General features: G+C 38.1%; 1 protein-coding gene across 1 annotated transcript in view; it reads left to right on the top strand.

Annotated features, from left to right (window-relative positions):
* The window catches only part of plod3 (procollagen-lysine, 2-oxoglutarate 5-dioxygenase 3), a 63251-nt gene that overhangs the window by 33241 nt on the left and 15078 nt on the right, over positions 1 to 14932 (top strand). Inside the window, exons 9-12 of the mRNA XM_028798308.2 lie at positions 2396 to 2527; positions 5038 to 5159; positions 5423 to 5527; positions 11683 to 11808. Coding sequence (XP_028654141.1) covers positions 2396 to 2527; positions 5038 to 5159; positions 5423 to 5527; positions 11683 to 11808 — 485 coding nt within the window. The remainder of the gene's footprint in view (positions 1 to 2395; positions 2528 to 5037; positions 5160 to 5422; positions 5528 to 11682; positions 11809 to 14932) is intronic.

Genomic DNA, 14932 nt, shown 5'->3' with positions numbered 1-14932 from the left:
ACAATTACAATTACAAAAATGTAACTTACCAGCAACACACTTCTTTCACTACCTTCAAATTTGAAACTTTGTTAAACAGAATCTGTCCAATTTTCCTTACCTCCCACCAACTCTATATACCAGAAAAAATATTGCTCAGTCTCGAGGACTCAGACAGCAATTCTGTAATATGTAAAACTATTTTACAGTCCCTCCCTTTCAAAGATCCAAGAGAAAAGTGGGAAAAGGATGTCTTACTCAGTATTTCAGAAAAGGATTGGAAAGTAGCAATGCACAGAATTCACTCGAGCTCCATATGCGCAAAGCATAGAATTATTCAACTTAAAATTATATATTGAACGCATCTCTCTAGTTTAAAATTGTCCAAAATGTTTCCAGGGCAAGATCCAACCTGCAAACGCTACAATCAAGCTTCGGCCTCACTGGGTCACATGTTTTGGGCCTGCACAAATTAACATCATTTTGGACCAAAATTTTTAAATGCCTTTCAGACAGCTTGGATGTCACAATCTCTCCTAATCCACTAACAGCTGTGTTTGGTGTCCTTCCAGATGGGCTTAAAGTAGAGAAGGACAAACAAACTGTGATTGCCTTTACTACACTATTGGCACGTAGACTTATCTTGCTCAGTTGGAAGAATCCAACCTATTCTAAGTCAGTGTGTAACTGATGTTATATACAATTCGAAACTGGAAAAAATCAAATTCTCACTTAGAGGATCTGTATAAAACTTTTTCAAAACCTGGCAGGATCTAATCAATAACATTTTAGAATAAGCATTTAAATTGAGGAAGCAGATTCTCTCCCCTGTTTTACTCTATTTTTATCTATTCATTTGTCTTTACTAGCATAAAGTTTTACACTGCTGGCCTAGCTCTTTCTCAGGGGTGAGGGTTGATTTGTTTCAATCCTTTCTTTTTTTCTTTTCTTTCTTTTTTTTTTGTAAAACTCGAGTTGTGTATGGAGTGTTTATTTGATTTTAAAAATTTCAATAAAATTAAAATATATATATAAAAAATGCAATTCAAAAATAAATTGAATTGAACATGTAGTTTGGATGTCCTCTAGGTTCTTCACAAAGGAGTACTAGTTTACAGCACACGGCATTAAAACCAGGATCTAGAGAAAATTGATAGTGATAAATGTTATATTTACGCATTGTTATTGGCATGTTTTGTGTATTTTCTGTTTTTTCCTAAAGGATTTCATTTTTTCGTGGTTTATTTTTTATTTTGATTTGATTTAACAGTCTATCTTGCTCACTTTTTTAGTTATGTGTTTACACATTGTCTTCTTGTGGTGTCAGTGACCACAACCACAGTGTGCATTATCCATTCATGGATTCATGTCAAGGAAAATGATTCTGCTTAGTAGCAGTTGATTTTGATTTTATTTAGGCCATAGTGCAATGTTTGTGCTTCTGGTAATGACTTTGTTTTACCCCTGACTTCTTATTGTCATTGGGCCCCCTTGATTTCTATTTGTAATTTTTGATTTCATGGTTTTGATCCCTGGCTTTTTTTTACGTTCATCTTTTAATTGTGTTTTTATCCACACATAAATCCTCAGACATGTTTTGTGTTCCAGTACCATGGGGGCCTGGTCAGTCCAGCTCAGCATGTTACTACAACCTTCTGGGAACGTGCAACGATGACAATATGTAAAACAAACTCTCACATGTCAGGCGGCTGTTGAGTAACCTTGTGACCTGTGAATGAAAACTGTCTATTGGTATGAGTGCTAATGAGCTGTAAGATAAAAGGAGATAAGTGACTGCACAGGCTGGCTGAGGTCTTCAATAATACTGCTTGCCTTTTAAATTTAATAATAGTTAAGTTAGGAGCTTTAGTGTTTATTAAGCGATATACTAAATTTTGTTAAATTCTATGTTGAGATATAAACCCTAACTTGTAGTGCTAGTGGGTGCAACAACTAAAGAAGGATACACAAGTTTGCATCTGTGGCAACTTTTCATGCTCACTTTTTTGAGAGGGTTTTATATGGTGACTTTATGTGAAATCCAAAGACATGCTGTCTTGTTATAAATGAAGAGTACTGATGCTCTCTGATAACCTAATTTACCTGATCATATTAAAATACTTTATTATATCCTTAATGCATCAATATTTTCCACAATGCATGCTTTGTTGCTGGTAACCTTAAGATTCAGTGCATTACTAGTAAAGTGAGAATCGCTTGTTATATTGAGCTTTAGCAAAGATGCAATTGTGTAGAGTATCATTTAAAAACAGTTCTACTCCAGAAAAGTGCACAGTACACCCCTACATAGTAAAATGTAGATAATATATTAAGGCAAAGTTTGTTGAATGTATATTATATCTATTATGTAGTTTCTTAAAGTTATCGTATGCTGCCTTTTTTCTCAATGTTTCAGGATGAGCAGCTGCCCCGTGTGCTTATTGGTGTGTTCATTCAGCAGCCTACTCCATTTGTACCAGAATTCTTGGAGCGGTTGGTACACATGGACTATCCCACAGAGAAGCTGAATCTGTTCATCCACAATAACGTGAGTTTGTGTACACTCCATCATATTCTTGTTTTCTCCAGATAGAAGAGGTTAGAGAAGACATCCAGCTATTGGAAAGTAACACAGTATGCAAAATTGTTTTGTTTAAACACAGCAGCAGAATGGTGTGTTCTTCTTATAAAATGATGCTTGGCATGCTCTCTGTTAATGTAGAGGAAATGAAGAGGAAACTTTTCTAATTAAATAAAAAGCCCTATTCACCTCAATGATCAGGATAAGCTGCCTATTTTTGACTAACTCCAGGACAGTCACTCAACCAAACCTGAGTGTCCACAAACTTTCAACAAACTGTTGTACCTGACTTTTCATACTAGCGCTGTACATACTGTATCTTCACAGCAGATTCTTGGGTGTGGTCCACCTTTTGAGATAGGGATGGTTCTTGGGTTTATCTTCTTTCCAAAAAAATTGAATGGAATATACAAACTGTTGCTTCGGTGTTTAATTTTTTTTTTTTTTTTTTTTTTATTGGAGGGTTAGGATTAGACTTGTAAAGGCTTAAGGTCAAAATATTTCCGGCATAAGCTCTAGTTTTGTTATTTTGTCTTGCTAATAACAGTCTGCTTAGGTATATTCCTGCTGTTCAAAAAAGAGTGTTATTTTGCAATTATTATTGTGTTATTACACAAAAGTACACAAGTTTCACAAAGGTGTTCCATTGTTATGCAAAAGATATCGCCTGGTGCAGTCAGTATGATTACAATACAATACAATGCAATTTATTTTTGTATAGCCCAAAATCACACAAGAAGTGCCGCAATGGGCTTTAACAGGCCCTGCCTCTTGACAGCCCCCCAGCCTTGACTCTCTAAGAAGACAAGGAAAAACTCCCAAAAAAAGCTAGTAGGGAAAAATGGAAGAAACCTTGTGAAAGGCAGTTCAAAGAGAGACCCCTTTCCAGGTAGGTTGGTTGTGCAGTGGGTGTCAAAAGAAGGGGGTCAATACAATACAATACAATACACAGAACAGATCAAATCCTCAATACAGTATAAAAATAAAAATTTTAGAAGTACGGAGCAGAATTTAACAGTAGATGATATCACATAAGATTTGGATATATTTAGAGTCCTGGAGACCTCATCCATCAAGCTGCCTTCCCCATTTGGCCATTCCATGGCTGAAACAGCGCTGGGCCAGCCAATCCGATGAAAGGACCCCTCCTTCCCACGATTCCTGTGATCCTCCATCAGGGATGATTTTACCTTAGGCAGGCAAAACAACTCTACAGGTGGGCCGTGGCACCAAGTGCCACATTTGAGTACGAGAACCGGTACCTGTTGATTGTGCACGCACATGCTCTAGACATCTGTGATGGCTAGTAAGGGATGTGCATATGTGCAGTCAAGCAACAAGAACAAAACAGGAACAAAAGTCATAGGAATGCATTTAATTCTGCATTCGCTGAAGGGTAAATTTAATCTGCACAATTTAGTGTCACAGGGAAGCCAAGTCATCGCAGCAGCAGTTGAGTATAAGTCAAGAAGCAACCTGCTGGTAAACCTTAGCCTTGCACATGGATGGATAGGTGAAGAAAACATCTAACTTGCAATTAAGGGACACTATCTGAACAAAAGTTAAGTCATACATTTCATTTTATTCAGATTAATGTTTTGTAAGTGTGGTATAGATGTTTTAACACAGGCAGAGTGGTAACGCAGAACCAGCATTCCTGACTCATGCCACCAGGATCTGTGTGGATGTAATGCAAGATGCAACTGTGGTAGACGATATGCTTGTCCTTTGCAGGGCACAGTAGCACAGCCAAGCAGTGGAGATCACCTGTCTGGGTTTTCAGTTGATTGCTGTATAAATTATCCTTATCTGGGAGTTCCATCTTATGATGAGTTAGTATAGTGTTCCTAATCTACAACATAATGAAGACAAAAGAACATTCCAAACAACTCATTAAAAAAATGATTGTAAGTCAGAAAATGTGGACAAGAAAACATCCAAGTAACTGAAATATCCCTTGGTGTCCAACTAAATGCATCGTTAAGAAATAGAGAGAGCATGGCTTAGCTGTAAATCTACCTAGAGCAGGCCATCCACAAAAACTGAGTGATCATACAGGAAGAAGACTAGTGAAGGATGCCACCAAAAGACCTGTGAGAACTCTGAAGGAGTGAAATGATAGTTACGATAGATGGTTAAGATAAAAGGCCCACTTTTAAGACAAAACAGGAGCCTCGGGTAACTTTTCTTTGTTCAGGGACATAGTTGGTTCTGTATGCTGCAGGTTAAAGGTTTAGAGTCTGGATTGCCCTGTGGCAAATCTAGGGTGACCATCCCTCACATTATACATGTATCCATGCCAAGATCACACATGTCCTAGGTGACTTACAAATTTTAGGTACGTGAATACAACCATGACAAAAGCATACAATACATTTTAAGCACTATGATGATTTATTCCTAAAATTGCCTGAAAACCATTGACATTTGTTTTCTGCTGTGATAACTTACCACCTTGTATCGTTTTATGACTGCAGGTTGTGTATCACGAGAAGCACATCCAGGTATTTTGGGAAAAACACAAAGATAAATTTCCAAATGCAAAATTGGTTGGCCCAGAAGAGAACTTAGGCCAGCGTGATGCCAGGAACATGGGCATGTAAGTTGAAGACTTCTTCTGCCATTGACCTAGAGATGGGATACCTGTGGTAACTTAACAGAAGCCTCATAGGCCTATTATCTACACCTAAACTACCATGTGTAAAGATAAGCTTGAGTAGCCAAGATGGAGAAAAAGTTAAGCTTAAATACTGTACATCAATATTATACCACACTATGGATGTATTGTAATGTTTCATTTTTTTATTTTTTAAGCATTCTCTTTGAAAAACTTTAATCTCAAAAGCTCTTCCTGATCTACAGAGATCTTTGCCGCAAGGACCCTCAGTGTGACTACTACTTTAGCATGGATACAGATATCGCTTTGGTCAATCCAGAAAGTCTGAAGATCCTCATTGAGGAGAACAAGTAAGAAATGAGTTGTAGTAATGGGGCAGTTGTGTCATCAATGGTATAGTCATTGTTTCTATTGACTAAACATATTACTACATTGTTTTTTAAATTTCTTTTACTTTATGCTAATTTGTGATCTGTGTACATTATAAAGATTGTTACTATCAAAGAAAATGTGAAGTTTATTTTCTTATAATATTTCTATCTCCTGGCTCTCAACTCCATTTCTGTTTGTACTGCTTTTCATTTCCCTACTTACCTTTTATTCTTTTTTTTTTTTTTTCCTTTAAATGCACATTGGTGTAGCACTGCTTGAAACAGATGTGTTAAAGCTTGAAAACAAAGATTGTAAATCAACCAAGTAAAACATGGAACTAAGAGTTTTTATAACACACACTTGTATGCTCACATGTGGTAATATATTATAAGATCTGCCTAAATGTTGTCCTAAAAAATAACTTAATAAAATTTAATGCACTTGTATCAGATGCGCATTTACACCTCAAAATGGAATTAACCAATTTCAATGAACAGTCCACTATGAACATCACTGGGCAAGGAAAAATCAGATTCACTTCTGATATTGTTGCTATTCACGCTCCACAGCATAATCGAAAGAGATCAACGGAAGTTTCTTGCCTGAAGTTAGAAATTTTAAATGGAATACTAAAACCTCCCTTTTGCATATTCAGTGCAAGAAAGAATCAATGAAATGTTGTAGGTCATAGTCTGAATGCTATGAATGTAATTACTCCGATCTCCAGGCTGTCAAATAAACGAACCACATGCCGTGATGCAGCGTGGAGGGGCGTCGCCTCTGATGCTGACGTCGGAGGGTGCAGTAGAGTGTGTACGCCTGATGAGCCCAAATAAGGGCGAAACACATGTCGCATACTCTTTGCATTATTTGACAGTAAACTATGTAATATTTTTAATATATATATATATATATAAAATACACACACATATACAGTGGAACCTCGGTTCACGACCATAATTCGTTCCAGACCGTACGAACTGTATGTAAATATATTTTTAATCACAAATATAGTTAATTACAGTAATCCCTCCTCCATCGCGGGGGTTGCGTTCCAGAGCCACCCGCGAAATAAGAAAATCCGCGAAGTAGAAACCATATGTTTATATGGTTATTTTTATATATTTTAAGCCCTTATAAACTCTCTCACACTATTATAAACATTTCACGCACAATTATACAGCATAAACAATTTGTATTCTCATAGATATTAGGTAAGATTCGTTGAAATTATGTATGTAAACACAGTTTACATACATCCATCCATCCATTTTCCAACCCGCTGAATCCGAACACAGGGTCACGGGGGTCTGCAGGAGCCAATCCCAGCCAACACAGGGCACAAGGCAGGAACCAATCCCGGGCAGGGTGCCAACCCACCGCAGGACACACATAAACACACCCACACACCAAGCACACACTAGGGCCAATTTAGAATCGCCAATCCACCTAACCAGCATGTCTTTGGACTGTGGGAGGAAACCGGAGTGCCCGGAGGAAACCCACGCAGACACGGGGAGAACATGCAAACTCCACGCAGGGAGGACCCGGGAAGCGAACCTGGGTCCCCAGGTCTCCCAACTGCGAGGCAGCAGCACTACCCACTGCGCCACCGTGCCGCCCGTAGTTTACATACAGTAAAACCTAAATATTATTTTAAAGATATCGAGCATCTCCGATATCACATATGTTACAGCCATTACGACAGACAAACCACCAGCAATAAATACGTACAATGCAAGAAAAATTGTATACAGTAAAACGTGTGTACAGTGACACTAAACTATGTACATGTAATAAGTACTGTATGTAAATAATTAATTATGGTTACTCACCAACAATGACACGACGACTTGTCCGATAACGATGAGTTTAATTTTACTGCACTACAAAGGATAGCGTTACAGCTCTTCTAAAGGAGCCTCTTCAGGCGACTGTGTAGCACCGCTGTTGTACTTCTTCCATCACTCTTCAATACAAATCCCTAAAGCAGATTCCATCCAGACTACTGCCTTATCACTTCCACTTGCAACTCGTTTTGCACCCTGGTTAAAGGACACTGCGGCCGTAGATCTTATACGCTTTTCCTCCTTTTTAAATAAAAAGAATCGTGGACTCATTGATGCTGTAATGGTGTCCTGCAGCGGTGTAGCTTTTCTTCCTTCAACATATCCAAAACTTTTACCTTTTCTGCAATCATTTGCATCTTCTGTTGGCGCTTGGACACGGCTCCTGCAGTAGTAGCAGTAACGTGCGTTAATGATGAATGAGTGAGATTAGACTTCCTGGTTAATGGAGCGCTCCGTCGCTGAGCCAATCAGCAGCACACAGGAACTTAACCGAAGGCTCTGATTGGGTAGCTTCTCAGCCGTCCGCCAATAGCGTCCCTTGTTTGAATTCAAAGGCGTCCCTTGTTTGAATTCAAATGGGCAAATCAACTGAGGAAGCACACGTACTGTAGACCTCAGACATCCGCGAAGCAGTGAAAAATCCGCGATATATATTCACATATGCTTACATTTAAAATCCGCGAAAGACGAAGCGCGATATAGCGAGGGATCACTGTACACCTTAGAATGCACAGTGTAATAGTAAACTAATGTAAAAACATTGAATAACACTGACACAAACACCCAGGCTCCCTGCTCAGCTGCATGCGCAGGCTCACTCTCTCTCAGCAGCACGCGAGCTCGCTCTCTCTGTCTCTGTCTCTGTGAGTGTGTCTGTGTAACATTGCAGCAGTTTGCGCTATAGCCTTACAACCCGATCACTGTATAAACACTTTTTTTTTTTTTTTTTTTTTTTTTAATGAGTTTTAAGCACAGGGGGGAAAAAAAGGAACATTTGAACAAAACCGAACTTTATTTAAAACCCAACCAAGAAAGTAACATTGCAGGAGTTCCCGCTAATAGCATTACAACCCGATCGCTGTAAACACTCTTTTTTAAATGAGTTTTAAGCACAGTGAAAAAAATGAACATTTGAAAAAAGAGAAAAGTAACATTGCAACAATTCACGCTACGAACTGTAAAATGAACATCTGAAAAATCTGTAATACGAAAACTAACGAACTAACCATAAACCACTAAGAAAACTAACTTTGCATGAGTCGAGTTCTGGCATGAAGTGAGAAGGAACTGGGTGGAGAACAATCCGGTCTTGTCGCAGTTAAAGACTTGTTGCGGGATGTAGCCTTCGTCCTCCACTAATTTTGTGAAATTTTTCACAAATCCTTTCGCAGCTTCAGCGTCGGAACTAGCAGCCTCACCATGCCTTACCACACTATGAATAGCACTTCTCTTGCGAAACTTTTCAAACCATCCTGTACTGGCTTTAAATTCCTCACTTTCGCCACTCGTAGAAGGATAGTTTTGCAGCAAATCATCATGAATTTTCCTGGCTTTCTCGCATAACATCACCTCGCTTACGCTATCCCCTGCAAGTTGCTTCTCGTTCAGCCACACTAGCAACAGTTTTTCCACCTCTTCCAGCACTTGGTTAACACTGTAACTCCTTTTGCAACATCAGCTGCTTTAATAGATTCTTTCAGCTTTAGAATAGTCGAAATCATAGATTTTGACTTCTTGTACTCGGCGGCAAGATCAGTAACACGAACGCCATGCTCATACTTTTCAATAATTTCTTTCTTTACTTCGATTTCAGTTTTCTGCAAAACTTTCTTCTCACCACTCTTCATTTGCTTAGAAGCCATGGTTAACTGCAAAAGCACACGAAATACTGTAGAGCACAAAGAGTTAACAGGTGAAGCATGCACGTGTGACTGAGAACAATGAACAGGGAGAGGCTGAACACGTGCTTAAATACAGTAATCGGCGCGTACGAACCAGAAGGGAAATGAAATAGAGCACAAAGAGTTCACAGCGAAAGCACGCAAGCACGCACGTCTGACTGAGAACAATGCAACACGTGCGGAAATCATCGGCGCGCACAAACCGAAAGGGAAACTGGCTTGTTCGTATACCGAGTGTGTGGTCGTGAACCGAGGCAAAAGTTTGGCGAACTTTTTGGTCATAAACAGTTGTACGTGTACTGAGACGTTCGTGAACCAAGGTTCCACTGTGTGTGTATATGTATATGTAATATTATTATAGTTACTGTTTGTCTGCAAACAGTAAAGTGCTTATGATTTGTAAAGAGTTTATTACAATAATCAGATGACAACTGCAGCCTCCCAGAGAAAGTGAAGCTTAAAAAAATAAAAGCCTTCGCAAAACAGGATTTCCAGTATGATGTAAATGTGGGAGTTACAGATGTGATGAAAAGGTTGTGTTTGGTTTCAAAAACCCATAAATTAGCCAGGAACTTCACTGATCTGCCCAGAAGGGCCTAATCACCCAGTGAGCAAGCTGTTCAAATGGTACCTACAGACCTAGATGTACTGTATACAGGCTCAAAAGGTGGAACTAGTTTTAAAAGTTCAAACGTACACTCAAATTCCCAAAAATGTATTAAAATGCCTTACAAGGGATAAAAACCTTAAAGCTCAGGCTTTTAGGGGAAAAATCTAAAACCAGGAATCCTACTTTAAGAAGGATTTTTTAATAACAGTAAAAAAAATTGGGAAAAGTATTTGCCAGAAATACAATCCAGAACAAACAAGCCCCAATACACAATCCAAATAGCAGAATCCAAGAACACAAGCACTATTCCATAAAAAACAAACGATCAAATGAAAACAACAGTCACATAAACTCCAAAACAAAAATTCAATGTTCCACTACTGGGATTCTATGTATGATAGAGATATAAAACCCAAAGGAGGACCCTACGACAGTGATATCAGAGTGGCACTGCCTCCTGAGGCTCCACCCATACAACACTGAAAATGGCAGCACATTTAAAAAGTCTGCATAGAAATAATAAAAAATAAACGCATCTGACAAAAATCGCATAAAAACATGATAGTATAATTTAAAATTAACAAAAACAACCATTTAACAGAAAATAAACCTCAAACTAGACAAAAAACTGTGGCTTGTTGAACAGCACTGAACACAACCCTAATATTTATTTTAAAAAAAGAATGGGATATTAAGACGGTATTGTAAAAATGAAATTCAGTGTCCCTTTTGATTTGGAACAGGCACGTTAAGACATGATTGTTTCTTATCTCTTTGTGCTCACATACCTTTGTTTGTAGTTACTTACTTCGAATTCACATGGTCTATGCCAAACACCTTTATGGCTGACAGTAAATGCATGCACCCCCCTTCCTTTGCTTTTGGGGTGTTCATTCTTCATTGCCTTTCTAGGCAACTCGGGCAAGATCTAATACAGAGACTGAAATTCCCTGTGTTTATATAGACATGAGGACAGATACAGCATTGGAAAACCTTTATGTGAGAAGACATCTTGGATGTTAAAAATTAATAGACCTCTTCAGGCTAAGATTCATTTTGCAAGATAGGAGAACAATGTATAGTGAAGATCTTTTGATAAGGTAACTGTCCAACAAAATTTTTTGAAGATTTTGATTAGTTTTCCATGCAGTCTGACCACAGATCCACTCATCACAATCTTCAAAAGACTTTTGAATAAGTGTACTCCCTTAAGAAGAAGCTTGTTATCTTTACATAATTTAAAAACACTGTTGATCTTCAGTTGTATGTGTATTCTTCACCACCTGGTGGAATTGAAAATGGTATCAAATCCTGATCCTTTTTAAATTATTGTATTGAATTTTAATATTATGAAAAGCGTAGCTCCAAATGAAGTTTTTTTGTGGCTGAGAACATTCCTATGATATGCATATTACTCTATGGCATCATCATCTGCAAAATAAACTCCTTTTGAGCACAGCAGGCTTGGTGTTATCATTGTAGTTTCTTACTACCACTTCAGCATTAGTATTAGTATTATATTTTTAAAATGAGCCTGTATGCATTGTCAGGGATTTGCCAAGATCCTTATCTAAAGATTAATATTGCTAAATGTCACACATTGCAATATGCAAATGCCCTAGCCTATAATATACAAAGACTGGTACATTTGTTTGTTTAATATATTTGGATTTTACATTCTTCTACTAGTTTCCTTTTTTTCCTTGCTTTTATATCTGTAACATTTTTATTTCAGTTGTACCTTCTTTCACTTGTGCCTTTTTTCTTAACAGAGATGTAATTGCACCAATGATGTCTAGACATGGGAAGCTCTGGTCTAATTTCTGGGGAGCATTGAGCCCAGAAGGATACTATGCTCGATCTGAAGATTATATTGATATCGTGCAGTACAAGCGCATGTAAGTATAGAACTTCATATCATCTGGAGCATAAAACGTTGAGATTTTTAGTTTTTGAGGTTTTTTTTTTTTTTAGAGACTGTTAAATGCTGAAGTGAAAGCCAAGCAGCTGTAAAATACCCATACCGAGTATGAAGTTCATAATGAGCTGCACTGGATTAGTCAGTCCCACCTATGATTGCATTACCATGGAGATTGAAAACCATATTTGTATAGTGTGCTGTATGGTAGGTGGCAAATTTTGGGGAATTTCCTTTTGAACAGCAGCTAAGATCATCCCTGCAGTGGTTCCAATGGACAATTCAACAGATCTGAAGGAGCACTTCCATATAAACAGACTGAGTTCACTATGACAAATACTAACATTAATAGATAACCTTGAATTAATAAAGGCTGGCATAATTTGCTTAACACAGTGTATGATGACATTACATTTTACACTAATCAAAATAAAGAGAAAGGTATAGTCTGTCTTACCATATACCTTGTTTGGGTAAGAATCACCTTGAATGGATAATACAGTTAATGAAAGAATTAAATACTTTAAGAAAAAGAACTGATCATGTAATCTCCCATTGATATCTTGAATACAGTGGGCTCAGAAAGTCTTATATGAAAATTTAATTTACTCAAGTCCAGGAGCTCATTATGTTTTGGGAAATTTGCGGCTGTTGTGCAAGTGCTGTCCAAAAACCTTCTTTTCGTGCAAGCTTTAGCCCAAATGTCAAAGGTTCCAGGTACACAAACAGAGTTGTAGGACTTCAGTCTTTCCCAGGCCTCCTTTGGCAGTTCCAGAAGACCAAGTAGCAGGCAGTTATGATGACCCACTAGCTAAGGGGTATGAAAGGAAACTAAGCATCCATCTTTATTAACTATGCAACAACAAGCCAAGATTTGTACTTGTGTGATTGTTTGGGCTTCCCATGATCATCTTTTGTTTAGTTTAGTCGGAGATCATGATTTTTCTCAGTAGACCAACAGAAACTAAACTTATACAGTAATCCCTCGCTATATCGCGCTTCGACTTTCGCGGCTTCACTCTATCGCGGATTTTATATGTAAGCATATTTAAATATATATCGCGGATTTTTTGCTGGTTCGCGGATTTCTGCGGACAATGGGCCTTTTAATTTCTGATACACGCTTCCTCAGTTGGTTTGTCCAGTTGATTTCATACAAGGGACGCTATTGGCAGATGGCTGAGAAGCTACCCAACCACAGCGCGTATCATGTATTAAATAAAACTCCTTAAATATATTGTGAGCATGGGGGCTGTTCATACGCCTAGTGGACACGACCTCTCCTCAAAAAACGCTGAAAGATTACCTTCACAGTGCTCCCTTCTTTGCTGGGCTTACAGGTGGCTGCTTTGCAAGCGATATGCTTCCCGCATGGTGCTTCGCATACTTAAAAGATCAAACAGCACGTATTGATTTTTGATTGTTTGCTTTCCTCTCTCTCTCTCTCTCTCTCTGACGGAGGGGGTGTGAGCAGAGGGGCTGTTCGCATACTGGCGTAGAGGATACGGAAGCTCCTCTAAAAAATGCTGAAAAATGCTTGCTCCCTTCCTCGCAGCTACTTTGTCCGGCGGTGCTTCGCATACTTAAAAGCCAAACAGCCCTATTGATTTTTGACTGTTTGCTTTTTTTCTCTCTCTCTCTCTGACGCGTACTCCTTTGAAGAGGAAGATATGTTTGCATTCTTTTAATTGTGAGACGGAACTGTCATCTCTGTCTTGTCATGGAGCACAGTTTAAACTTTTGAAAAAGAGAAAAATGTTTGTTTGCAGTGTTTGAATAACGTTCCTGTCTCTCTACAACCTCCTGTGTTTCTGTGCAAATCTGTGACCCAAGCATGACAATATAAAAATAACCATATAAACATATGGTTTCTACTTCGCGGATTTTCACCTTTCGCAGGGGGATCTGGAACGCAACCCCCGCGATGGAGGAGGGATTACTGTATTTTACTAGTAAGACAACACTGTGAGCTAGCATGGGTATGTGCAAGTATGAGTCTGATGCTCAAGATACCAGTTTCTTCTCACTGTAGGGTCTGAGTCTAAAGCTAGGGAATAATTGCTTGGTCAAATTATCAGTGGTGTGAGAACTTCAAGGCAAGACCCTGAGAAGAGAATAAGAATAGGTTAGTACAGCCCAGTCATCATGAAAGCCACAATTTTTGTCTAGACAAAATATAAATCAACAGACAATAATAAATGATTAACAGACCACACCAGCAATTCTAACACAAATGCACAATCCTATTGTGATTGATACCAAGACTGTTGCAGTGGCATGAATATCTTTAATAAATCTAACACTATTCACATTTATTTAGTATGGATTAACTCTGAATGTGTGTGTTTTGGAGACTTTGTTGATTAAAATAAGTAAAGTAGATGTTGTCGTTAGAGACGAAAGCATAGTTTTGGTACGCTTTAGGTCATTTAAGTACTGGTTACACTTACAGTGGACAGTAGATCATTTCATAATATAGAGGCTCTATAACTAAAGTCTCTATCCCTTGCATTTGCCTTCTTTGTCTGCGAATTATAAAAAGAACTATGTCTTAAGATCACAGTGCACACTGTGGAATACAAGCAGTAATTAGTTCTCTAAGGTGAGGGAGAGTGTGCAGCTGTTCATTACTTTTTATGTCAAAATGAAGATTTTAAAGATGAAAGTATACTTAATCCAGAATTGTAAATGCATGACTTTAAGTTGAGTGTTTTACTGCAGAATCTTAATGCACAGTAAATATGAGGAAAAATGATTATTTGAACAGCTTGAAAGTAAAACCTTATAGCAGTAGATTCTAATTAGTACAAATTAATGATTTTTTGAATTCTGCATAATAGAAATAGTAATACAGTATTGTTACACATAGAGTTCAGTGAAACTATTTCCTGCATGTCTGACCAAAAGCCAACAAATCACCACTCTCCAGTGCCATCATGAATAGGAATGTATTAGAACTTCATGCTAATTAAAAAAAGAAAGTCTCAGCTTGGGTTGTATTTTTAAACATTAGAAACCAGATATCGCATTGGGGTGTCATGTATAATGCCATACGTAGAATTTCAGCGAATGCGAAATGTAGGTCCTGCTTGGTGAAGTAGAGG

The sequence above is a fragment of the Erpetoichthys calabaricus genome, chromosome 3, assembly GCF_900747795.2.
Source record: "Erpetoichthys calabaricus chromosome 3, fErpCal1.3, whole genome shotgun sequence".
In the NCBI taxonomy this organism is placed as follows: domain Eukaryota; kingdom Metazoa; phylum Chordata; class Cladistia; order Polypteriformes; family Polypteridae; genus Erpetoichthys; species Erpetoichthys calabaricus.
This window is presented reverse-complemented; position numbering and strand designations above follow the sequence as displayed.